Source organism: Passer montanus, unplaced genomic scaffold, assembly GCF_014805655.1.
Source record: "Passer montanus isolate IOZ18808 unplaced genomic scaffold, ASM1480565v1 scaffold7, whole genome shotgun sequence".
NCBI lineage: Eukaryota > Metazoa > Chordata > Aves > Passeriformes > Passeridae > Passer > Passer montanus.
In genome coordinates this window covers 16,667,003-16,694,665 of record NW_024372147.1, presented here as the reverse complement: position 1 = coordinate 16,694,665, position 27,663 = coordinate 16,667,003, and the positions used below count along the sequence as shown (strand labels likewise).

At 35.3% G+C, this 27,663-nt stretch overlaps 1 protein-coding gene across 3 annotated transcripts in view; it reads left to right on the top strand.

Moving 5' to 3' along the window:
- The window catches only part of AP3B1 (adaptor related protein complex 3 subunit beta 1), a 152,566-nt gene that overhangs the window by 99,010 nt on the left and 25,893 nt on the right, over positions 1–27,663 (top strand). For all 3 annotated transcript variants that reach the window (XM_039729697.1, XM_039729695.1, XM_039729698.1), the window contains exons 21-24: positions 742–814; positions 1,713–1,819; positions 22,644–22,875; positions 25,966–26,050. In XM_039729697.1, coding sequence (XP_039585631.1) covers positions 742–814; positions 1,713–1,819; positions 22,644–22,875; positions 25,966–26,050 — 497 coding nt within the window. The remainder of the gene's footprint in view (positions 1–741; positions 815–1,712; positions 1,820–22,643; positions 22,876–25,965; positions 26,051–27,663) is intronic.

Below are 27,663 nucleotides of genomic sequence, written 5' to 3'. Positions count from 1 at the left end.
CTACATCCAAAAATCAATGTTTTGTACTAAACCACCCTCTTGGCAGTGTATACTGAGCTGTAACACACTGAATTCTTTCCTGAATCATCACTGTCTAGACATGCTCTGTAGGTATGGCCAACACTTACTCTTATGAGATTTGTTTTGAACTTTTTTAAGTATTGAAGTAAATTTTTTTAAATACTCTGTCAAGGCACTGGGATTATTACTTCTCTAGTCTTTAGTTCAGGTACAGCCAATTCTTTTAGAACTCATCTCAAGCTTAAAACTGAAAAATTTTGGTAACAAAAATTAACTTCATGTTAAATAAATCCCAGTAGATAATTGGACAGAATTCTGTGCTCCTAGATAAGTGCAAATAATACTATGTTTCTTATTGACTAGATCTTGACCTGTTTTTCATATGAAAACAGAAATATTAGTGCACAAATCATTTGTCTTAAAGAGATAGCACCTTTTTTTTTTTTATGGTCTCAACAGAAGTATCAAATCTGTCACCAAATGTTTTCTGTGTAGCAGCAATGATTAGTATTAGGTGAATTCAGGGACTACAGAAATTCAATTTTGGTACAGTGTAACTATATAAACAAATCTCTCCGTGAATTCTCTGGGTGCCACACCCTGAAAATGGATCCTTTTGCTTTATGAAGGAGTCAAATAAATGCATTTGCTATATAAAAGTACTAAATGCTTTTCTTTTGCTGATATGGTGAAAGATGAAATATTCATCTATTTTGACAGAAAGAAGAAAAAACAGTACAAGATAGAAAGACTCCAAAAAACCAAGATGTGTTTCTCTTAGATTTAGATGATTGTAAGTATCTTGATTAAAGCCTCATTTTTCCCAATGCATAAATTCAGTTCCGTTCATTCAATGAATTTAAATGTCTGAAACGTTGATTATGTTAATTTATTGTACCAATTTCCTGACAAAATAAATGCTTAGACTGTCAAGTTATTTCTAAGCACAATTATTACTGTGCTTAAAGATTTTGTTTTGTAATTGAGAAATTGTTTCAAAATTTAGAATCTCCCACCATATAAAACATTTTCTTAGAGAATTTGTATCCGTCTGGACTTGTTAAAGTGGACTTATTTTCTCAGGTAGTAATGGATGTTACTTATACAACACCTGTGCAAACTATAAGACAATTATGGTATATTAAGATGCTAAAAATCACATTTCTGAAGAACAGTGTGAAATGGTACTCTTGGATGGGTAAGATAAATCTGGCACTGGCTTTTGGCTATGCTTGTCATACCCTTCTTAAAGTTTACTTCTATAGGTGCAGCAATCAGAATTGCGTTAACATTTACATGTAGCCTGTAAATGAAAAAGTACTACATAGTATGTATCAAACTGAAGGATAAAATAGAGGAAAAATGGGAAAGAAGGAGAAAATACTTTCAAAGTAAATCACACAGTCTGTTCATGTGTAAGTGGTATTTGTATTTTCATTGCTTGTTCTGAGTATTGGGGCTATATGTCTGAAAAAGTAATCTTATATTTAGAAACAAGAATGTAACATATTCTTCAAATATTCATCAATATGACTATCAATATATTAATCAATCAATATTCATCAAATATATATACAAGAATAGAACATTTAGATGAGGATGTGAAACTTTTTTGTGCAATGAAAAAAAATTGCTGTCTTTCCCAGTATCTTGTTTCTCCATTTAAGTATCTCTTGCCTTTTTGCTTCTAGTTTGTCCTGTAACAACTCCTGTGGCAGTTCCTACACCAGCTGTTTTGTCCCCAAGTTTAGCAGCAGACCTAGAGGGATTAAGTCTGTCGAGTTCATCAGTCATTGATGTAAGTAACCTTTAAAAAGTGGGAGGATGCATGTGAGTTGAAGCATTTCACATATTTTGAGGCCATCATTAAGGTGGTTTTTGTACAGTTCTTTCACTTATAGAAGTCTTATATGAAATTGTGGTTTACATGCAAGTATGGCAGCATTTTTTATCCGTAATTACATTCTGAAATGTGGAGAAAAGTATGAATGTTGCATATCTAAGAATGCCTTCAAGGGTTTTTAACCTTACCTATCAAATTGTCTTTTTCTTTGCCTCAGGGAAACTTCAATTCAGAAATTAAGTATCCAAATGACAGAGGTCTTTCAAATAATTGATCTGCTACACTATCAAAAATAAGCTACAAGAACATCACGTATTTGCTAATACTCAATCTGTTTGTTTACCATAGATGCTTCCAGTCATGACATTTTGCTACTTGGAAGTAATTTTTCATAAATATATGAAACATAGCCCCTGGGTGTGAATAAAAGGGTATAGATTTACAATCTGTGGTGTATCAGTATGTGTCATGATTAATTCTGTTAGTGCTTTGTAGTACTTTCCATTAGGAAATCTCAAAACTATAGGTGTAATTAGGGTTAGCAAACTCATGGAGGTAGAGTGTACTCTTTATTGTGGGAAAGAATAGTAGTTTCTTCCCTTTCAGTTGGGTTTGCCGTAGTATTTTGTGTGTGTCCAATTTTTATTTGCAATTTAAATAGGAATTGCAGTGGTGTTACATAAGATACATGTCCTTCTGAAAATGGGTGGATGTGACCAGACAAAATACCAGAGAAACAGGCATTTTTTAGCCTAGCCTTGTTTCTAATGAGATTGGTGTCTAGAGCCTACGCTGCAACTTTAATAGTCACTGGTAATCTACTTTGTGCTGATATAGGAAACAGTAGTTTGCAACATGAAGTATTTGTTAAGTAAAGGAGTTACATGAGTGATTTGTTTCAAGAAATAGGAGACCTTTGCTTATGATTCAGTTTCCTGTTTACAGGCTTCAGGATTTGGTGTTGAAGTGGGAGATTTTCAGATAATTTGTTGGATATTAGCCTTATCTAGGAAAATTGGCATGTAATGTAAATTTCAAGCAGACCAGTAACAATCCGTGGACATGCAGTCACTGCAACTGATGTGTAGCCATTGATGTGCCTCACAGTCTGAAGATGCCAGTAGTTCTCTTCCATGTTATTTTGTAGAACAGTGTAAGGTGGCAAGTCTGTTTAGCAACAGCTGTGGTGTTACTCTTTGATTGCACACCACATTCGCCTCTTTGCCATCCTTTATGGCTTTGACAGCACAAAACACAAGCTGTCATTACCTGGCTTTGGATTGGCTTAAGAATTACTCTGGTGTCTTTGCTTTACTTCAAAATTATCACATTTGAGGATAAATTAGAGACAGCAGTCTGTGAGGCCAGAGGCTTAGGTGCCCCTGCTTGACAATGTCTTTATTCCTTTCATTGTCTGCAGTACATGAACATATATTCTACTCCCATAGTCATACTTGCTTTCCTCATGATTGCCACTGTTCATTTGCTAAACTGCTTCTCCCCATTCTTCTGAAGACACCTACAAAGAAATAGAGCTGTTAGATAAACAGAGCTAGAAGGTGTAGGCTGAAGAGCAGAAATTGTTCTGTATAATGACTGTGCAAACTGCCTCCTCAGTATTACTGAGGTCTGGTAACCAGCAAAGACACTGGAACATTTCCTCATTCTCTCTCCTCTAGAAAGAACCCAGATCATGTAAGATTTAATTATTTCTGCCTGGATGGTGATTATGTTTTGGTCTGTATTCAGTTTTCAGATCTAAGCTCAGCTCTCATGGCCATTGATAGTTGCAGATTTACATGAGGTCCTTTACTGAGTTTTCTGCACCAGGGAGCAACGGAAATTAAATACTAAAGTTAAAACTCATTCTTTCAAATATATCCATATGTTTTAAAAAGTCTTACATGTGTGCAACTACAATCCCATGATGTTCAGCACCACCAGGTAATTTTCTGAAAATAAAAATATAAAACTGGCTTTTAAGACTTTATGTGGGAATGTCTTCAAATAGTATGCTGAATTTAATCTGTGATGTCTAATTCTAAAGATACTTTAGAAAACTTCTTCCTTCAGTGGGAGAGAAAGTGAATATAACTGTAGGGCACATGCCAAGATAACAGTGAGAAATTAATTTATTACTAAGCAATGGAAAGCATGGAGTAAAAATAGATAAGTACTGTATATGACCCTAATATCAAAGAAATGTAGCAGCCAGTTATCTTGGAATATGTTGAGCAGTCTATTATTCAAATCATTCAGCACTGTAATTGGATACAGCTTTCAGAAAACTTTTAACTTCCAAATTCACAGCTGCTGAGTGTTACAGAGAAAGTATAAATACAAGAGTTGTTTTACATTTATGGGGAAACCTACAAAACCACAATGTTCCTGAATGGAAACTGCACAGTCTAGTGCTTTGTCCTGTGGCTCATTTGTTTTTATCATCATGTTTACATACAGTACATTTCACCCTAATATAAACGCATGCATGCATATTATAGTTTGTTCCAGGAAAAACAAAATTCTCTTGTAATTCATGGATAACCTTCTTCCAGCTGAAAGGAAAATGTAGTAAATCTGTGTGCATTCTTCTGTCTTGGTACATGTGGCTCATCTTCAGATTTGAGTGAACCAGGTAACTGAGGTCACTGGAGGCTTCTGTGAGGATTCTCATGCTATGCAGACAAGTGACGGCAAAACTAAGTGCTTGAGGAAACTGCAGTTGGTGTTGATTGAGTTTCAGATTAATAATTTGCAGTTTTGAAAAATATATGAAGATGCAGTGTGAGTCAAAACCAGGAGGCAAGACAAAACTGCAAGCTGTCAGTGTGAAGCAGTTATTTGAAAACACTGAAAATGAATGTTTTCCCCAAAAGGGGTGTTATAAAGTGAAAAAAGAGAAATTGAAAGCAAAACTCATGACTGACCTAAGGACAGGGAAGGATTAAAATCTGCTACAATAATTAATGTTTTGAGCAAAAATGGTGAGAGGAGTGAGTGAGGAGAGCTATAGTAATAGAGAGAAGCGAAAGAGGGGAGTGATCTGTTCCTACCTGTCATACAGCTGTTGAGAAAAAAAAAAAAGCTAACCACCTGTTCTTTTCTCATTAGTATTTTAGATAGTAAAAATGTATCTCCTAAATGTAGAGATGCCTGAGTATACTGCATAGGATAATTAACTGTTAAAAATGACATATGCTTTTATGAATAAAATTAGTGAGAAGGAAATACTTCTTTGGTAGCAAGAGATCTGTTATGTTTCAGAACAGTGTTCATGCAAGGGAAAACTGACAGGTCTATGTGAGCTCTGGTGAGAGAAGAAGTTGGATGAAGAAAAAAGTGTGTGGCTCTCTGGTCTGAGTTGAGTAGTTTTTAAGGAGAGAAAATGGTTTCCCTGCCCCCAATAGGATAGTTTGGGGAAAAGGTCAGGGGTGACTAGGAAAATGTCACAAAAAATGCATCTACCAAATGGGGGAGAAAACTCTTGTTGTAGTGGGGAAGTGCTTATAAAAATATTTGTTGCAGCAATTCCGACTTGATATCAATTGTTCTGCATATAGAATCAAGGTATAATTGTAGAAGTGGTACTGCTTTACTCACTAAGGTTTTATTCAATATGTTCAGTGTTTTTTCATGGTAGTTGTTGCTACCAGTAGTATGTTTTATTGTTCCCTACTACCTGGCCTTCCAGGGAAACTGTTTAGGAAGGGAGGAATACATCATCCTATTTTTGTTTCATATCTTCTAAAGAACTTTTGACCATTGTACCCTTTAAGAGCTTCTTTGGAGTGGTGATGTATGAAGAAGAAATAATTGCTTTTGTCAAAAGTCAAGGTCAAGCTGCAGACCTGTCAAATCAGGTGATAAATACATTTAATTTTAAATTGAGTACAGACTTAGAGAATTTCTTGAGAAATAGTAAACATGAACTCCCTCAATATTTAATTAAAGGTATTTTCAGACTAGGAGAACACCTTTTGACACAGTCTTTAGAGGGGAAGACTTTCTTATAATTTAGGTGGCTTTGTCCATTTAGGTTGTTTGTAATTCCACTATAACAAGTCTTAAGATTGACTCTGAAGCATATTCTTTTCCTGTTTGAAGCATCTCTGCTTAGAAGTACTGGGTACACAAAGGCTGCAATGATGGGTTATATAACTGCTGTAGTCTGGTATGCAGTTTGCAACAAAGGTTAGCATGAGGTGTTTTGAGAATTTTCAAAATCGTGCAGTAGAGAAATAAATAGTATTTCCTCCAAATAGTTATTGGCATGCATTAGTTATTTTTTAACTCCTAAATTTAAGACTATGCCTTTTCACTTTCTTCCCACATACAGACCTTCCTAGGCACCCTACTAACAAACACGGCAGAACGTGGTTTCAATTATGCCTTATGCCAGTTACAAATCTTGTAACTTGGCACTTCATTACTTATTTTTTCAGAGCTTTGCAAGCAGCAATTATTCTTTAACTATGTACCTTTTTCATTCATATAAGCTCTGATCTGAGTGCTTACCTCAGGAATGGCTGCATCAGAAGAAACATTAACTTGTTATTGTCATGAAAGAGACATACTGAAAGCACTTATGACAGCAGCAGACTGTGCGCAATGGTGGTCTTCTGCCCATTGTTCTCAGGCAGATTTTGATCAATTACCATTGATTTTCAAATAATTAGTTTTACATTTCTGTAAGTATATCCATACCCTCTTAAGTATGCTTGTAAAATTTTTTACTCTGGCAAAAGAGGATGCTTTTAAATAAGCTTTCAATATTAGCTGCATCTTCTCTTCTATCATAAGTTTTTGTAGTTTGGTGTTAAGATAACACAAGCGTATAATAGAATTTTATTATTTTTATAGCTTACCATTTCCCCATTACCATTTGTTTTTTAGCTTCCTGTAAAGAGTATTATCCCTTTCATTATACATCTGAAGCCCGTGTTTTAATATACAGATTGAAATTGGGAAGGTTTGCTATGGGGAGGTGAAGGGAGAAAGTGTCACAAGACAGTCTACATGTATCCTCTTCCTGGGAATGTTCGTGGCTTTGTTTGTGTTGTTGACCACAACTGTAGACCACAAAATTAGGTAGAGATATTTTTTAGTTCTACAGTTTACAGCTTAATTTGAGAAGGTGAGTTTTTTCCTGGTGGAACAGTCCCTGTTGTACCCTACAAGATTTGTAACTGGCATAAGGCATAATTGAAACCACGTTCTGCCGTGTTTGTTAGTAGGGTGCCTAGGAAGGTCTGTATGTGGGAAGAAAGTGAAAAGGCATAAGTGAAAAGTCTTAAATTTAGGAGTTAAAAAATAGCTTTGTCTTAGTGCTGCCCAAAATTCAGCTATGTGGCTGATTAGGTGTGACTGATGCTTGTGGGAAGGCAATGTGGTCCAGTAGATACAGAACTGGGTGTTACATATGGAAAATGAGTTCTATTTTTGGCTTACTACTTGCTGTGTGATCTGGAGGGAGTATCTTAATCTTTTGGTTTTCCATTTGAAAAATGAGGATAATGATGCTTACTCACCTTGGGAAAGCACTTGGAAATCTACAAATGTATGTAGCTGCTCATCAGCAGATATTAACTATTGCCAAGCTAGAAGAAGTAAGAAATGAAAAAAAGACTCCCACATACTTTTTTCTTTCCTTTGTTCCTATAAAATTGCTGTATAGGTGGATGCTCTTAAATTGGTTACAGAGAATATGTGCAGCATCAGATATTTAAAAGCTAAACTGTCCTTTCATATTGTTTCCACATACTTCTAAAAATGTTAGCTTGAAAGAAAAAAAATCACTTGCCTTGACACTACTTGCTTGTCATTTCACCTCTATTCTTTACTTAAAAATGCATTTACAAGTATTTGTGATATTTAATAATATTTGAGCCTTAAAGACACACATCTCATGTTTATTAGATGCATTCATTATTTTAAAAATTTGCACTTCAAAATCTACAACTTATTTTCTTCAAATATATATTCACTATAAATGAGATACTATTTATAATTATAAAAATTACGTAAATACAGTGTGTAAGTAGTTACCAACTTGTACATTAATGTAATCATTTTCTGAATAACCATGTCACTGATTAACTTTATTCAGTGCTAAATTGCTATTTTGCTGTTTTGTTATCTTTAAGTTACAAAGAATAACCCAGCATTCAAATATTGTATTTAAAAATAAAAGTGCAAAATAGCAAAATAAAGTGCAATTGCAATATTAAAGTCTTATTTATGAAATAGAAATTAAATTGTGGGGATGTTGTGAAACAGAAGCTCAATTAAATAGGTTACTGTGAGGACAGGTTTGATAATTTTTTGCCTTCCATTAAAATTCAGTACTGTCCTTAAAACTAATTCAACTTTAAATTTTTTTTAAATATAATTAGATGCTTAGGTTTATGGCAGAGTTTAAAATAATGCTTCTTTTTCTTTCCAACATGAAGAATACATTTATTGTGCTCCTTAAAATAGGACAGCTGTAAACAGGGTTGGTGCCAGGTGTTTAAAAACAAGGATGTGTGATGCATTATGATGATTCCATAAGTTATTCTTTAAATGTGTATTGTGGTAATGTGTGTAAAACAGAGTGTGTCTGTATGTGTGTTACGCTCTGTAACTCAGACAGAAGAGAGAGGTAACCTAAGCTGTATTTTTCTGTTATTTTGTCAATAAATGTAGCTCTTAAAAATTTCAACCACATCTTTCTAAGGTAACATTTACCTCCTCACATCTTTAGCATCTATCAGACATGACATGGGACATATTCATTGACCCTAAAAATTTTCATCAGTCTCATGCACTGGAAGGGGGCAGCCCCAGCCAGACAAGAGGCTCATTTCAATTTTAACGGCTGTAATTAAAGGTTAATTCACTGAGTCAGGATTAACGAGGAAAGTACAAATGATAGGCAAGCAGCTGCCTTTATAATACAGGATTAGAACAATGCAATTACAATAAGAATTAGAAAAAAACAACTTCCTGAAAAGGTTCTGTAATAAATGAACTCTATTTCTCTGTTCTTAATTGTGGTACTTTAACGTGAAGACGTGCAGCATAATTTTTGTTGTTGTTGTTGTAATAACAGTTGATCATTAGTGTGTCCAATAAGACAGTGTGCCAACCACAGTGACAGCAACTGTTATACTGGTAAATTTAATACTGTGCTCTACTGAAAACCTTCAGGCATACATTTATGTTGCAGCTATATGTGCTGGACACATAGATGACTGCTTTGAACATTGTCATTAGATTTATTTCTCTTATTCTCTTGCAGTTATTTTAGACACTTTCTTTAAATTACCTTAAAAATGTATTTAATTTTACAAAAAACTTACTGACAAATTTCTGGTTACATTATTCCTATTTGAATTTATGAGAAGTTCTAAACATTAGACAAATAATTCTAATTTGTAAATCAATGTATATCAGATGCACTCCGACTTTAACATCCTGCTGTAACTATGTGTATACTGTCATTGCATTAATTGGTATAATTTAGAAGTTCATGCAATTCATGGTTTCAGACAGTCCCATTTTGTGCAGTGCCAAGTATATGTATAGACTGCAAATGTAAAAATACTTTGCAAAGTAAAGTTCTGATCACTTCTAGGAATTTGCTTTAAAATTCCTGACTTGTAAGTAAATATATCAAACAGAAACAGCTTTGTAATAAAGGAAAAACAGCATAGCATTCTGAATCAAAACATTAAACTACTCTCTAATTTCTTAAATTTGAAGCAGTGAATAACTGTGCCCAAATAAATTATCAAAATTATTTCTCTATGGAAATAAGTAGTCTGAAATTTCTCAGACACTCCTGTTCTGAATTTCTGTTTTAAAGTCTGCTCACTTCTATTTTCCCTTCAGTTCAAAGATCCACCTTTTCTATGGGTATTTAACAATTTCTGTGTTTACTGTTTATTTAAAACTTTGCAAGTATATGCTACCATATGTTCTTGAATATTCACAAGATAATATTTTAAAAAGGCAGGACACTTTGAAAACTAAAGTTTCATGAAAGGACTATGTATTTTTGTCAGTCACCTTAGAGTTATGCTGAAATAATGAAATATACCTAGACATTGTTACTTTAGACCTAAAAATCCAGCACTGTTTTCTTGGAAATCAGTACTAATATGGAAGTATTTGAAAGTTACATATAAAAGTTATGTTTACATTATAGAAAACTATAAGCACATTGTCTTTTGATAATAAACAGTAATATTAATTCTTTTGATAATAAACAGTAATATTAATATGGGTTTACTTTATAAAACTTTACTTGTGTGTTTTAGGGTAGTTGAAGAATGTTTTATATCTTTGCTCTAGGATGAGAGTATATTGTATAACAATAGTATTTACTTTATTCCAGGTATTGTTTGGCTAAAAAGCTGGCCAGCATGCGTTTCCAACAATATTTTGACATTAAAAGCTCCAAGAAAGCTCTTTTTGGTGAGGGCAGTTGATAACTTTTCATTCATAATTAGCTCATAGAGAACCGAGAGACATTTCAGGGAAATTGAACTGTCAGTGGGTAGAAACAAGCATTTGACCTCATCACATTGAGTGGGGCCCATCATAATTTGTTCATTTGGTGCCCATCAGCCCAGCCTCATCTCTCATACGGCACCTCGCTGACCTTCCCTCTCCAATTCCACTCAGTTCAGCTTTAATTATGACTCTGTAGACCCGAAGAAATATTGCAGCTTGCTCTCAAAAACCCTGAACTGCCACTCACCAAAAGATTGGTTTTTAACAGGTAATAAATGCCCAAAGGAAATGGTGCTCTGTCCCACACAGAGTAAAGCTGGAGTGGGGGGTTCGGTGTTGTTATTTTTGTGAGGTATTCCTGCCTCTCAGTTGTCACTTTCTCAGTGAAAATTTTATTTCATGCAGAGAGCACAAGACCATTTCCAGTACTATAGGAATGGTTTGGGGTTGGCAATTTTAATCTTCTTTTTAAGAGTAAAAGGAAGTTTTATTTGATGTTCTGAGCAAGAATCGCATTAAAGTAGCCAAATATTATTTAAAATTGAAAATAATAATTAAAGAAAAAGTGGTGTGTGAGGGAGGGTTTTGTTTGTTTGGTATTGTTTTTAAATGATGGTTACTGAAAAGCTCTAGAACTTAGTCTGACACCTGGAAACTGATTTTCTTCTGTGATAGGAAATTAAGATTCTCTTATCACTATTGGCAAATCTTATTGTAGGTTATTATAATGTGAACAATTTAAATGTACAACAATTACAGAGGAGATATGGTTTGCCAGTTTACTGGCAAGTATTATTTAATAGTTTTGCTAGGTAACTGTTAGGAAGGCACAAGATCTGTGTGAAGAAAATACAAATTGCTACTGATTTTAAATGTGTAGTTCTATCTTAAAGACTATTCCTACAAATTTCTGAGCAAATAAAAATATTCAAAACTACAGTACTAGAGAGTGTATCCTTGTGGTGAATGTTAAACTGTCAGCAGGATTTTCAGGTCATTTGACAAAAAGGATACAGGTGCTGTAGCTAGCAGTGAAGGTGACTGCTAGTTTCATCAATCACTTTGCCTTTCTTTAAGTTGATACATAATGGACCCCTTCAATCAGCTTCCTTGTTCTTTGTCACTTGTTTAGGAAGAAGAAAAAAAAGGGTGGAAGGGCTGGACTTTCAAGTCAAGGTTATAAAATGAATCGTTACTTATTTACACAGGATAAGGAGGATAAGTCAGAGTGAGAAGGGGCTCTTCATAAAATGTCGAGTTTGTCAATGGGTGATAATATGCAGTTTGAAGCTTCATGCAGACCTTGAACAGTGGCAGCAGTTGTCAAAGCAGTGATTCTGAACCAGAATTTAAAATAAGACATTGTTTAGTGACAGAGACACAGCATGTGCCAGAAAATGTGCTAATCAGTGTTCACTTTATTTTCAGAGGGTCACAGTAAATGATGATCCAATAACAAAGTTTGTTTAACTGCAAAACCAGAATTGTAATAGAAATAGAATATAAATTTATATATCACCTAGAAAGCTGTCAATATATGTTTATCTAACACACATGAAATATACTTAATAGTCACTTCAGCTTCATTACAACTGTATGCCTAATACATGACTTCTTTGAGGTGTGCAGAAAGAATTATTTTTTAAACTATTGCAATTGCTGTTCAGCAAGTTACAATATTTCCATTTTCCCCCATATCATATATAAATTGATAAACATAGAAGACTGAGTTTTCCAGTGTTAAGATTTCTTACATTCCATCTGTAGCAGAACATTGTTAGATTATGATGAGTATTTTGAGGACTGTACATCAGAATAGGAAGGAAAATTTTGAGCTTTATGTAAAAATTATTATAAATACAACTTCTCATAGTCTCTCCATTCAAAGACTCCTGTTATTATGGCAAAAATTATTTGGAAGTCTTCTTCCTACAGATACAGCTATGTATTGTTTGTGGGTTTTTTAAATGACTGATTATAGTTTTGGATTTTAGTATTTGGAGAGGGATGACTCCAAAAGCTATAGGGGTCCTTTGTAATTTTGAATTATTTCATTCCAGTTCCACATATATCTAACTATCCACAGAGTCTATAAGCCTTGAAATTAAATTCTACTAGTTAAATATATATGGAAATAGAAGTAAATGATTGTTTACTTACAAAATGTCTTGATTGCTGAAATTTTGATTTTTTTTTTTTAACTTGGCATACTTGAAAAAATAAATAACCATGTTTTGGTTGATGCACATAGAACTGTATCTGCACTTTTACTTGAGGAATCACCACAACATGGCATGAAACACCTGGTGTTCAAAGGGTAATACTGAGACTTTTTGTCCAAAAATTTTAAGAATAGAACTTTTTTGAGAAAATAAGTGTTTGATCATTGTTTGATCATAGGTCATATCTTCCCTGTTGTGCACTAGTAGTATGTTGACACATGACTTACAGGCTAGCAGTATGAAGTAAGTGAAATGTGAGGACATTTCAGTTGTTAAAATGAGAGGACTTGGAATGTTTTAAATTATGTCAATGCAGATACATGTTAATGTGCTCTAGAAGTTCCTGCTGACAGTTGCAGGAAGGGGGATACCCTCCATTGCCCAACTCCAAACACATGTTAAAGTTGTTTTTATAAAGGTTGCTATACGATGTGCCATTGTGTTCTCAAACCAGAATAATTTTAAAAGTGTTTTCTGCCCTCCTGTGCCACAGACTCTAGAGGATATTGGAGAGAAAGAGGACTCTAAAAGGCTGTTTAACAGTGCTATGATTAAACACTGTATCATCAGAGAGATGGGTTTTTAAAAGCTTGCTTTAGTCCAGACTTGCACCATATTTTTACATGCTTTTCTCCTAATGGCTTGGTGAACAGGGCCTTGACATATTAAGATTTTAAAAAGCAGTTCTAGAATCTTCATAAGTCATACTGATTTCTGTGAAGTTCATAAAAATTTTCCTTTTTAACTTTCGTTCACTTGAGTTAAGAAACATTTCCATCTTTATATGGTTGCAAGTGTTGCTTATTGTTTCTAGTCTCTGGCATCTATATTCTTGATTTGAAAATGGCAGAAGAATGGGGGAAAGGTACATTTGTAAGAATTCTAAAATACATCTTTCAGTTGCATAGTGCAGTTAGGAGTTCATGACTGCAAAAAAAGGTTTGTGTAGAACTTTCCTGTTATTACATTGAAATGTTTTATGCAAAAAATGCATAAAAGTCATTCAATCATTCTGTTTGCACTGAAGGACCTCTGTAATAGCAGCACCATTAGAATATATGCTTGCTAGGTGAATCATAAATTTGAACTACTGAAATACATTTGTGTACTAAAAGATGTTTTTAAATGGACTAAGTTTTAATGATGGTCATTGTCACAGTCTTCCTGCTGCTGCATTTATGCTCAGTGAGCTAACAATCTGTGGCAGTCTTGGACAATAGTAGTGGTAATACTCTGCATTAGTAGGACCAAGATAATTGCAAAAGTAGGTGAGAAAAAGTTACCTACCTAATTTGACATCAGTCATCCACATAGTTAAAGGCTTTAACCATGGCCACAGTGACTCTCTGCATTCAGTGTCTGTGTCTGTACAGTGGAGCCTTCATTAGAGACATCCGTGGGGTGAGGTTTCTGATGGCAGCGTGCTGTGCTTGGTGTTGCTTGCATTGCTCTGAGCAGTGAGGATGGGATTGAGTTGCATTTCTTATTACGAGTGTGAAAAGAACTGTTGTTGTCAAGGATGAATAGGACTTTTGACACCACAAATTTTGTTTCTGAGTCAAAAAAATAACATTTTTTAATTTAAACAAATAAACTGAAGGTAGTTGGTTATAAATAAAGCTCTTTGTTGCTTAAAAGACTACTGACTAGTGCAGGATTTTTCTTCTTGCTTTTTAAGGATGGAAAAAAATGCTTAAGGAGAACAAAACACAGAAAAACAATGTTATCATGGCCTCAGGTCTGTAATTTTTTGCAGTCTAAGGACTATGGATTTGTTTAGGTTAAAATATTATGTGTATAATTAAATAAAACTTGGAGAAAATTGGCACATCAATATCATGTATAAGAGATGTAGTGTGGTACACACAGAGATTCTTCTCCTGCATTGAGGAAGTGCTGATACAGATGTCTACATGCAGTGAGTTCAGTGCTTATTTCAGGTTTTTGTCCTTGTGAGTTGTCTACTGTGCATTAGGGTCATCCTGATAGAAGCCAGAATAATGTGTTGCATTCTTCAACAACAGTGTAGTGAATAAGCTTTAAATACAGTTCTATGGAGGTGAAAAAGATGTAATTTATATTCTGGCATTCATAAATACCTGTACTATATTTTGAATATAGGGAATGAATTAAAGGCAGAATTCACTTTTGCTTGTGGGTAACACTGTGTTATTACCCACAAGTGTAACATGTGTTTTAATTACATTATACACTTGTCCCAACAGATGATGTCCTCTTCTGGGGAAAAATTTGAGCTAGATGCTTCTGCTGAAAGGAACCAATATGCAGGAGTTGTTATTGTATAAATCTAACTGTAAGATTATACGTTATGGCCAGTAGGGTACAGTGTGTTTTCACTTTAGAGGTCTCTGAAGTACTGGCTGTTTGCCAGAAATCAAAATAATATACTAGAAATAATTTGTAGGAACTTCCTTGAAGTCATTTAGACTCAATGCCAAAATCCATATTAATCCTTCTCAGCAATGTCCACTATTTCAAATTCATAACTAGGATGCAAGGTGAGGCTGACACCTTACTCTGTTTTTCTAACTCCTGAGCTACTTCAGGTAATCATAGAATCAAAGAATCATTGAGGGTGAAAAAGACCATTGAGTCCAACTGCAAACCTAATACTGCTGAGGTCCCCACTAAACCATATCCCAAAGTGCCGTTCTCAGACTTCTCAGTTTAGTGGTCAGTGGAAAAATGGAATCTCTGAATTGAAGTAAATTATTTGGTTTTGCATTGGGGAAATGCCTTTTAATTGAAACACCTAATGACTGTTTCGTGCTGCTTGATGAAAGTCTCACATATGCATCAGCCACCAGACCACGTGGTTTTCACCTCATGGAAGCATACATAGGCCAAAAGGACAGAAAATCTTGAGATCTCCCATACACAGATATGAATTTCACCAGTTGAAGTGTAGGAATTTTCTTTTAGTGTTCCTACAAAAAAATTTTCATTGGTATTTATTTAAGCCCTTCTTATAGTCCACTAATCATCCCAGCAGACCTTCTGGGGGAGAATGTGTGCTTCTGAATTTATACCAAGGTTTGTATCCCATAATTGTGTGACTGACTTTAGCCCTTTACTTCATACTTGTTTAATAACTTAGACTTAATCATGAGAATATTCCCTTTTTGTTGCTAATGGACTTTTTTCTTAATGTGGCATTTTAAAATATTTTACTAATATTTTGATTTGATTATTTATGTGACTCATTATGCTCAGCAGAAGAAAAAGGCAAAGATGCCAAATCTCAAATAAAACCAGGTGTTATTGTAATACAGAGCTTTAGGCTCTATGATTTATGCAAAATGCAAGCTGTCTCTATGGCCCCCAGTTACACAGATCAGGTGCACACTCTGTTTTGAAAGTTCTTGATTAGTCTGGTATGGAACTACTACAGTTTTCTGCTGTTTTTGAACTCCAGGTTAAGGCCCAATTCTCGTTCCTTTATATCATATAGTCGTATTTATGCTCAAAGAGCAATACTTTTTATTGATATACAGTAACTGCAGTGCTGTCTAGTTGATTCTATTCTAAGAAAACCATAGGAAAAATCTAAGGGGTATAAAAGTGTTAGAAAATATATAATTTAGTACTGCTGAAGATTTTGATAATTTCTAGATTCACAGCTTATATCTGGGAATTGGTTGAGGTAGCTGCATGGCTGCAGGAAGGGCAGATCGTGTCTGACCAAGCCGGTGGCTTTCTATGATGGGAGACTGCATCAGTGGGTAAGGAAAGGGTTACAGATGCACTTTTTCTGGACTTCAGTAAAGCCTTTCACATGGTCCACTACAAATAGGAGGAGCTGAGAAATGCGGGAGGAGACTGGGATAATGGAAGTACCCTTATAAGATACTAGATTGCAGTGAAGTAGGGTGTGGGGATCATATGGGATGCCAGTATGAAATGGGACAAGTGGGATTTCCCTGGGAATTTGGGCCCCCTTCACCCTGCCCCCTGTTCTCCCTAGGTTTCTTCCCCTTGTCCAATACATTGGAGAGATGTATTTGATGAGTGGACTGTTAGATGGATAGGAAAGTGTTTGGATGGCCACATTCCAGAGAGTGGTGGTCAGCATCTCAGAGTCCTGATGGACATCAGTGATAAAGTAGTGTCACTCGGGGACCAGTGTTATTTAGTGTCTTCATTAATGGCATGGGCAAAGGGATCAACTGCACCCTCAGCAAATTCGCAGATGACACCAAATGAAGTGATAAAGTTGCCACACCTCAAAGACAGGATGCCATCCAGAGGCACATGGACGAGTTCTCTCATAAGAGAGCTTATGGGTATTTCATGCAGTTTACCAGGGCAAAAGTGCACTGTGCTGCTCGTGGGTCAGAGCAGCCCTGGCACCAGCACAGGCTGGGGATGGACAGATCACAGCAGCCCTGCCCAGAAGGACCTGGGGGTCCTGGTGGCTGAGAGGCTGGACATGACCCAGCCATGGGCACTCCCAGCCCAGAGAGCCACACGTGTGCTGGGCTGCATCCAGAGCAGGGTGGGCAGCAGGGCCAGGGAGGGGATTCTGCCCCTCTGCTCTGCTCTGCTGAGACCACACCTGCAGGGCTGCAGCAGCTCTGGGGCCCAGCACAGGAAGGACACGGACCTGCTGGAGGGAGTCCAGAGGAGGCCACAAAGATGATCAGAGGGATGGAGCACCTCTCCTATAAGGAAAGGCTGGAAAAGAGAAAGCTTTGGAGTGACTTAATTGCAGCCTTCTGGTACCTGAAGGGAGCCTACAAGAAAGATGATGAGGGACTTTTTATAACAGTATGCAATGACAGGACGAGGGGGATGGATTCAAACTGAAAGAAGGCAGATTTGAATTTGATATTGCAAAGAAATTATGTTCTGTGAGGGTGGTCAGGCACTGAAACAGGTTGTCCAGTCAAGTTGTGAACGCTGCATCTCTTGCAGTGTTCAAGGCCAGGTTGGATGGAGCTGTAGGCAACCTGACCTAGTGAAAGGTGTTTCTGCCCATGGCAGGCGCGTTGGAACTTTATGATCTTTATGATCCCTTCTAACCCAAGCCGTTCTATGATTACCTTAAGCATGTGAATCTTCTTGGAAGGATGATTTGAAACCATATAAATACAACAGTAAAAAAAAAAAAAAAAAAAAAAAGGCAGCAAAACAATTAATTTTGGCAGTGTTACAGAGGCAGCATAATAAAAGTGGTCTTTTGTTTGAGGTCCGTCTCTGGGTGATTTAAAAATCAGTGGAACTATTTGAGCAGTTTTAGGTTTTATTTTTTTTATTTTTCTTGCAAGGTTTTGGAGACAAAAGTGTTAATCAATATTGAAATCAAGTAAGAATTTTGGGAACTAGTTTTATAATGTCTGAAATTGTCTGAATCCAGTAACCGTTTAAAGATACAATCATTAATATGGTAACTTTCATTTAGCCCCATTGACATGTTAATAATTATGGAAAGTGTGGAGCCTAAAAGTTGGTGACCATGCAGAAAGAAGGGAGTTCAGATATATGCTTTTAGAAGGTATTTGGTGGGTATAGAGCAGTTAGAGTGCTTTCCAGAATTCATTCTATGTCCTTGAGTGTCTGTATGCCTAGATAAATTAGCTCAAATGAAATGACGGTATCCAGTTTCTTTTCTTAGATTGTACAAAATAGGAGCTAGCTTGATTTCTTGTTTGGTTTCCTTGCTCCCTGTCAGGGATATTCCTTCATTACTTTGGCAAACCATGTCATTGTGACTTAGGTATGCTGTAATCTTGGGATTTCAAACAGCCTCTTGAAATAATGCAGACTAGGATGCTGACTTTTTTTTGCTTGCACTTTATTTTATCTTCTTATGAATTAATAATTGTTTTTGTAAGAGCTGTATAAGGGAGACATTGCCTGGTGACTGTGAGTAATATATAACTGTTAATTGAGCAAAAGATCATATTTCCTGCCAGTAGTTGACTTTTGTTTTTCTGTTTTTCCATCTTTCTCCTAATACTAAAAAATTATAGTTAAGTTGTTCTCATGACTTCAGTTGAAAGATCATGTAAAAGTGGCTGGACCATGTGATAGCCCTTCTTCTCTTAGCTGTTGCAGAGTTCCTGGAGCATAGCCCCACTGTGAGTGTCAGAGAGGTTATAGCTCTCACAGCTCAGTAGGTAATTCTTGGATTATATCATGGATATTGCCAGTAGGAGGATCAACATTTAATACTTAGATTAAATGTTGTAGTCCACTGCTTTAACAGAATGTAAATTAGAGGAATAGAATTATAATTTTCATCATCCTTAGAAGCAAATATTTTATTCCAATAATACAGGTTTTATCCAAGCATATATGCATTTATGAGCTAGGATCAAGAATAAGTCTCTGTTCATTATTGCAGGATTTTTAAACTAAGGAACAAGTACGAAAGAAAACAGACAGAATTTTATGTCTGTAGTAATAATAATATTAATAGTAACAATGCTTCTTTAAGGTCTCTCCCAGCCCAAACCATTCTGATTCTTTGTGCCTCTATGGTACCTCAGACAGGAATGTATGATCGCCTTCTTTTCTGTAGTAGGTTTAATAAACCATGTCGTTCTTTTTATTTTAAATAATTAGGGAAAATAGTTTTTTACATCAATGTAAGCTTAATTAATAAGGACTTACTGAGCTGGCAAAAAGAAACATGTTCATATTGGGAGGATTCAGTGGTTTGTAACTAGTTAGTTCAGTTGTAATAAAGCCACAACTACTGTCAGTGATCCTTTTTTCCTTTTTTTCCCCATGATTAAAGGAGAGGTGGCAATATCCTAATGTTGCTCTTGTTCATATGCAAGAGCTAGTTTAAAAATACTTGCAGTTCTTTTAGGGTGATGAATTATCTTTCAGCATGTGCAGTCAGCCTTTTGGCTAGTCCAGCTGGTACCAAGATAGTGTAACCATACGGTATCAACGTGGAGTCCCCACATGTGGTTGCTTTCAGTCAAAATGGGGTGGGAGGGCAGTCAGTATTTTAATTTGTTTTACTGTCTTTCTAAACAGCTGTATAAAAAAAAAAAGTTTTGCAAGTTTAATCTTAATAATCTAAACCCAAAAAAACAGACACGCTCTGTCATAAAATAACTATTAGTGACTAGTTTGTATCCTATAAATCTAACTTGAGTTGATAATATGGTCCATTACCAGCTAACTGCACAGAGTATTTTTCATTTTACACTCTTCAGTTACTTTTTAGTGAAGTGTTAAAAAATATGAAGCTTTTCTCCTCTCTAAAATTGCACACTGTCTGTCTGTTATTAGGGAGATAACAGCTCTTATAAATGTTTCAGTAAGCGTTAAGTAGACAGTTATGTGCACTCTCATTCCACGCTTATTTGCTTACTGTAATAAACTGATAAAATATGTGTGGTTTGTCTCTGTGTATCTGCAGGCATCATGAGTCACATAGATTTCCTTTAGAAATAATGTTGTGTCTGCAGAATTGATTGGTTATTTTCATAAACTGTCCAAAGGTACACAAACGACTTCTATTATTTAAACATATGCTATGTAAAATTTGTAGGAGATTATCTCCTAGTTAGTAGATGCTTCTTGTTCTGTTAACTCTGTGTGGTTTTATTTTAACCCCAGAGTGATTGTAGGTGCATGTCCCATGGGTTTTATCGCAACTGCATTAAAAATTTTAGAATTAAAACTAAAAACTGTTTACCAGACTGATGCAGCTGTTAAATGCATCACATTACAGTCCCATCAGCCTTTGTCAGCTCAAAATCCTTGATAGCATGTAGAGGTTTTGAAAACTCCAATTTTACAGAATTAAATTGCTTTGTTCAACATACATGTGTTTTATTTACTTCCAGCATTGCCACATTAAATGCGAGTGAAAATTAATGTTCTTTACAAGGAAAGATGACTTAAACATAATGTCATTCTTCTGAGGGTCCTGTGTGTTTTTGCTGCTACATATAGTATGACGTTGAAAATAAAAGTGAATGGGCTCACAAGCTTTTTATTACTGAAACAAGAAGTAGTGCTGAAAGGGGCATAGGCACATATTGAAATCTCTAAAAATTACAGAAGGGATTCAGTAAAACTTGAATCAGTGTTACAATTTAACTACAGTGAGAGGATTTTTCTCTATGTGTATGCATTTTAGAGCAGCTCATCTTGGGTGCCATCGTGCAGCACATGTAGGACAACCAGGGGATCTGGCCTAGCCAGCACAGGTTTGTGAAAGGCAAAGGTCCAACCACACCTGGAATCCTGTGTCCAGTTCTGTACTCCTCACCACAAGAAGATCATTCTGGTGCTGGAGCAAGTCCACAGAAAAGCAGTGGAGCTGGTGAAGGGTCTGGAGCACAAGTCGGTGAGGAACAGTTGAGAGAACTGGGGTTTTTATCCTAGAGAAAAGGAAGCTCAGGAGGGACCTTATCACTCTACAGCTATTTGAAAAAAGGATGCAGCCACTTGAGAGTTGGCCTCTTCTCCCAGGTAAATGGTAGAACAAGAGGAAATGGCCTCCTGCTGTGCCAGGGTGTTTTAGGTTGGGTATTAGGAAAAAATTTCTTCACTGAAAGAATTATCAGGCATTGGAATGGGCTGGCCAGGGAGGTGGTGGAATCACCATTCTCAGGAGTCTTCAGTAAGCATGTGAGTGTGGCACCTGGTTTACGGCAGATGGCAGGGCTGGGTAAACAGTTGGACACAGAACTTAGATAACTTTTCCAGCCTCAATGGCTCTATGTTTCTGCATATCAACAAGACAGACTTCAGACTAATTTTTAAGTTTTCATTCCTATTAATAAATATTGTTAATAAAGCCAGCCCTAATTAACACAGAGAAGCTAGTGTACTTCAAAATACTTTTGTTAACATGAATTAAACATAGATCTTAAACTTGTTAATGTAAAATGGGAGAACAATTTCATGAAATAACTTTTCTATTATGCATGTCCTGCTCAAATTGAATTGAATATTAAAAGCTAGAGACTAAGCTTAAACTTAAAAATAAGGTTTAAATTCCATCTTAAAACTTGAGTTTTTTCATTATTTGAGTAATGGTTTAAATAGCATGCTAATATGACTGCTAATAACCTCTTACTGTTATTGTCTCTTTCTGTGTACCAATAAGATATTCATTATTCAAGGTATTTCCTTTATTATTTCTTTACAGCTGAGGTGTTTATTTGAGAGTTCGATCTTGTCAGTTATTTCTAGAAAACTAAGCAGACTATTAATCTGTGAAAGTTGGGACTTCTATTCAAAGATGTTTTCAAGTTTTCAGTAATTGTGAAGTTCTATACAAATTATACCTTTTCCATTCATTTTGTGTTAGTTGCAAGTCTGGTCATGTGATGTCACAGGTAATTATTTTATAAATATAATTTGAAATAACTCTGGTCTTTCCTGAAAACTCATGTAAAGAATTCAAATACACTTGTCTTCATATTTCTGTATACTCCTTACTTTTGAAGTCATGATTTCCTTGCAGTAGTATCTAGATTTTGTTTGCATGCTGAATGTCTTTTTTTATGCTATTTCTGCAGGATAGAATGGGCTGAAAGATCCTTGGGATTTTTCTTATTGCTTCTAGCAGCAAGGCTATTTAAAAAGCATATGTATCTTTCTGCTCTATATAACTATGTTTTTACTATTTCACCAGTGTAAATGTTGGACAACATTTTTTGTGGTTTTAACAAGAGAAACAGAAGACAATTTCTCACTTTCATCTTACACAGTGAGCTTGGGAATACCCTTGAATTCTGATGCACCGAATGTTTCTTATTGGAAAAAACATAACTATTAAAAACTGTGATAATTTAATAGCTAACTGTAAAGCTAAAAATTTGAAAACAGTTATAGTGCAAAGTCAGATAGATACAACAAAGGTATTTTCAGCACCAGAAATGGTTTTAGGCTCTGTATCTGATATCTATTACTGCAATTTGCTTATGTATTTCACAGGTTTCTGGTTCACTAAAATTCCAACTCAAAAGCAGGTGCTCTAACTGAGTGAAAAATGCAGTATTGAATTGTCATTTTTACTGTTCTTGACTTACAGTATTTGCCAACTATTGTGTTATACTTAACAGGTCACTATGCAAGTCTCTGTGCCAACAAAAACACATGAACTGCTTCATCGAATGAGTGGGAAAGGATTAGCAGCTCATTATCATTTCTCAAGACAGCCAGGCATTTTTGATGATCGTATGGTACCTGTGCAAGTGACAGTAACAAATACAACTGATCAGAAGATAGAGAATATTCACATTGGAGAGAAGAAATTACCTCCAGGCATGAGGATGCATGAGTTTAATCCAATAGGTAACCATATCCTATGTTAAAAAAATTAGGTTCTTAATCTTCAGCAAAATTTCAAATGCAAGAAAGTGGTTTTGCATAGTTACATGTATGTGTGTGTATATGTATATATGTATACATATGTATATGTATATCATACATGTGTGTGGGTGTACATACTTACAGACACTCATCTGCTACCAACTTGTTAGGACGAAACCTTTCTGCATCCCTACAAACTTTGATTCCCTTATTGTCTTACTTTAGACTGGCTACTATTATGGGCTTCTGTTAAAAAGGAGGTTTTGATTTTCTATTCACAATTATTTTCTTAATAAGTTTAAGTGAATCTAAATGTATGATTTATTGTCGTTTCCTTATGAGCTTATGGCAGTAGAGTGGAAGTATATGTTTTAGTTTAGCTTGTGTCTACCATAGTTCTGCAAATTGTGTCTGCTTAGATTAGATAAAAAGCAATGTGTAGTCAGACCTGATCTAAATTGTTTTACTTTCTACTTTCTAATCAGGATAGTTTTTTGCTGAGTTTCTGTGGAAAAGAGTATAAAACTTAAAAAAGAACATAGATCATAGCAAGTTTTTTTCAAGAATAATACCTATGTACATGACCTGCTTTCTTTTCTCAGCAGTTCTTTGTTTTAGGACATTGTGGTGTAGTCAGAAGGAGAAGCAGCATCTCTGTTTCATAGTACACATTCTTCTCCTTGAATGAGCTACATTATTATGTGAATATGTATCGTGATACAAGAATACATTAGGGAAATAGTGTAGTGATTTAGCCAAGAATCTAAGAATGAGTATGTCTCTTGATATCTTCACTGCTAAGAGTGTCTCAGTCTGCACTGCTTGTATAGCACAAAGTCATCTTCCATTTAGTATTCATAATCCTTCTTCTCCCTCCCAACTAATGCAAGTAGAATATTGAGATACAAGTAAACCACAGGATCATGTTCTTAAAGCACAACAGTGAATTGAAGAGTATTCTTTGTTTTAAGTAGCTAAGATGTCTGAATTAAATGGCTCTAAACTACTGAAATAATTTTTTTAACATAGGAAAGATTATGCAGATTTACACCAAATAGCTACAAAAGCAGTTGTCCAGTGCTATAGTTTATTTCAGAGTTAAAATTAATAATAATAACTTTTTGCATCTTGGTAATGATACAAACTTGATCAAGGCAGTTACTTTTAGAACTCTATTAGTTTCGGGATTTTAAGTGAAGATTTTGCTGCTCATTCCTCAAAACAAAGTCCAGCTCAGAATTGAAATGTCAAGTTAGTTTTGCCCATGAGCTTTATTTTATATCCCTACCTGTAAATATTTGAAGAAATAAAGCACAAAGGCTTACAAGTAGAAATCTAGTAGTACTATAAATTAGATCAGGAGATACTGTAACCAGAGTAACAGTAAATTAACAGTAGCATTCACTTGTCTCACATAAAAACATGGAGGGAAAAAAAGTGGAATTAATAAATTATCCACTTCAGGTTCCTTGAGGTCTACAAAATAACCCTACCCTGTAAAGTATTTATTTCTCCAAGAAAGACATTGTGGTAATTGTCCTGAAAAGCTGTTGGTTTCTTCTGCAGAAAATAAGCTCTGTAGTTCTTCCAAAAACGTTATTTTCCTTGCTTGAATGCAAATTTTCTGCATTCTGTGTGATTTTGTGTAAAGCTAAGCCTACAAACCCTGTTCTTACTACATCTTGTGTTTGTAGCGTTTAGAAAATACATCCTACAATTTACCTAGCAGATCCAACAGAAGTGTCAGCATAGACAGGTATTCCTGCTGGAATTTAAGTCTAGTTTTGCTTCAGTCACTGAAAGTACTGTTGGCAATTGTCCCGATTCTTCCAGTAGAAATGGTTTAAATTATTTCACCCAAGTCCCTGTGCACAATACTTTCTTGTTCCCAAGTGTGTTTGAAACTCCTTTTGAAAACATTAAGCTCAAAGACTTTGGTGAAGTTAATTCTGAATTTAAGCTGGAGCCTTTAATCTTTCAATGCTTTAAACGGACTTAGAATACTTTTTTTTCTATTCATTTCCTAGTGTTAGTTTAGACTTTAGCCAGCATCATTAACTTCATGTTTTCTACATTTTTGCAAACCTAATCTTGAAATAGTTAAATTTTGTTACATTTTGTCATGGAGCAACTGTCTACTTTCAGTTCCTGAGAAGTATCCAGGTACCTTATGAAAAATCTGGAAATCAGACATTCTTCTGCCTGCCTATTCCTTTTTATTTTAATTCCTCTATTTTAAGTGTGCTTTCAGCTCTTTGTTGTAATCTTGAGAAGGCAAAGTCTGCTTCAGTGCTTGTTTTTACTTATGTAAAGAAAGAGCTTACAAGGAAGCTTACAAGCCTTTAATGAAAGCTTTATGTCTACAACATTAGGGAAATAGTGTAGTGATTTAGCCAAGAATCTAAGAATGAGTATGTCTCTTGATATCTTCACTGCTAAGAGTGTCTCAGTCTGCACTGCTTGTATAGCACAAAGTCATCTTCCATTTAGTATTCATAATCCTTCTTCTCCCTTCCAACTAATGCAAGTAGAATATTGAGACACAAGTAAACCACAGTAATTATGAAATAAAGTTTAAGTTCTGCTTATTTTCCATTATGGAAAATAAGCTTAACTTAAACTTCATTTCATAATTACTGTGTGTATTAATGTAGATTTTATTTGTTGTATCTTGCAATTTACTAACTAAATCTGCAAACCAGTGTTAGTGAAAATGAAATCTCAGTGCTGGATCGGTGCACAATTAAAAGGATGTCACTTCAATTTTTTTTTTTCCTGTAAATAATTTTTCCTTCCTTGCTTTTCTAATACAAGGCCTTTTTGTTGATAGAGCTCTAAGACTGAAATGGCAACATTTCATGTGCATTAACTGTGTGAGAGGGGGAATCCAGGATGCTTAAACATGCAAGTGTGACATTTGGGTGATGCCTATCTGTAATAAAACTACATCAGTTGGATTTTTTCTTACAGAGCTTTTTGGGGGTTTTAATTATGTGAAGTTTGGGGGGTTGCATCTGACTTCTTCTTTTGTCTTGCATGTGTACTTTATCTGTTAAAAATCTTTTCTTGCAGAGTGCCTTGAGCCTGGAGGATCCATTACTGCTACAATGGGTATTGACTTCTGTGATTCTACCCAGACAGCCAGTTTCCAGTTATGGTAAGTTCTTGGGAGGGGAAGGGTAATTTTTTGCTCCTGGAAGGTAAAGCTAGAGTTTATTGGAAGTCTACTTGGTGGTATCAGATTCACTGTTTATTAAATATTCAAAAAATTAAACAAAGTTTACAACGTGATATACATCCAAGATGTTTAAGAGAAATAAACATTTCAGTTTACTTTTGGAAGCTTTACTTTTTTCTCCCACTCTTCTCGGGATTTTTCTTATTATCACCATCTGGAAAGAAGCAGTCATGTCTGACTATTCAGCTTTACAGTTTTGTGTATGTTCTTCCTTGTAAGAAACAGCAAGTCAAAATGGCACATAGTGTGAGCAATTTTACTACCCTGAGTCTTTATTATGGGTGCACGTGGTCAGTGTAACGCGACTGCCTGAAAATAATCCCAAAATTTGCCCACCAAAGAAATGCTGTAGATTCTTTTAAATCAATAGTGAGAATGAAGGAAAGTAACTGGCTGGCCAGCTAAATCTTGTCTAATATTCTGATATGCCTGGTTCACATTTTTGTGCTCATTATTGGCATGTGCAAGGTCCTCTTTCTGCATCCTAGGCTAGCAGGGAGCCCATTCACCCAGTTAGAATTCTGTTACAAACTAGCATTTGAAAATGGGGTAATTTCAACATTGGGAAAGAATGGAGAAAACTTGAAACCTTCTTTTAGGGGCTATTCAGGTTTATGTAGTCTTTTAAACTTTGCAAAAGCACTATACAGATCTGCACAATTTAATTTTTTTTACATATTTTGAAGTAATGGATTTTTTAGATGTTTTGTTGCAAGAAACACAGCTTGCAATATTCAGTCCAAAAAGAGGGATATTCAATAGACATTCACATTGCTGCATTTCAGTTTAAGGGAAGCCCTTTGTGAAAGTTCTATACTTCCTCTGTTTGAAAATTTATGTAGCAATTTTAGTGTACTGCTACTAAGCACAGCTTGTTCAATTGACAAGTTATTGAAGATAGCATGAAAATCCTAATAATAGAGATGTCTCCAAGTGATTCCTAAAGCACCACTGCTAAAATACCATTTCTTGTTCTAGGGGCAAGGAGGTTTTACTGTTGGATTTTTTATTTCCATTTCTCAAACTTTTCCCTGTACGATAGATGCTCCTGCATAGTCAGTTTACACATATTTGTACTCCCAGCAAAATCTCTGCAGCATGTAGTTTATGCACATCACGTTGTTATAGCTGGTCTGTATGCTGTTTGCTGGAATTTGGAAACAGCTTTGAACTGTTGCCTGATTTTTGTTTGGTAAGGAGGTTCCCTTGTAGGCAGGTGCAGTTTCAAAATTGCTTCAAAATCATAAACTCTGACTCTCTTTATCTAAATATATTTTGAATTTTATAAAATAGTGTCTGCTTGATAGCTTATCAAGCAGAAATACTCTTTTTTTAAATAAAGCAGATATTTTTCTTTCAAGTACATAATTTCAGTCTACCAATTATTTGATTTTTAACTTACACCATTTATTGCTAAGAATCTTAGCAATGATAAGGATAAGCAATGTAGCATAACACATTGATTTTATGCAGATCATCACCTTTATGTTTTGGGAGGTCTGCTGTATTAGTGATATATAAAAACTGATTAC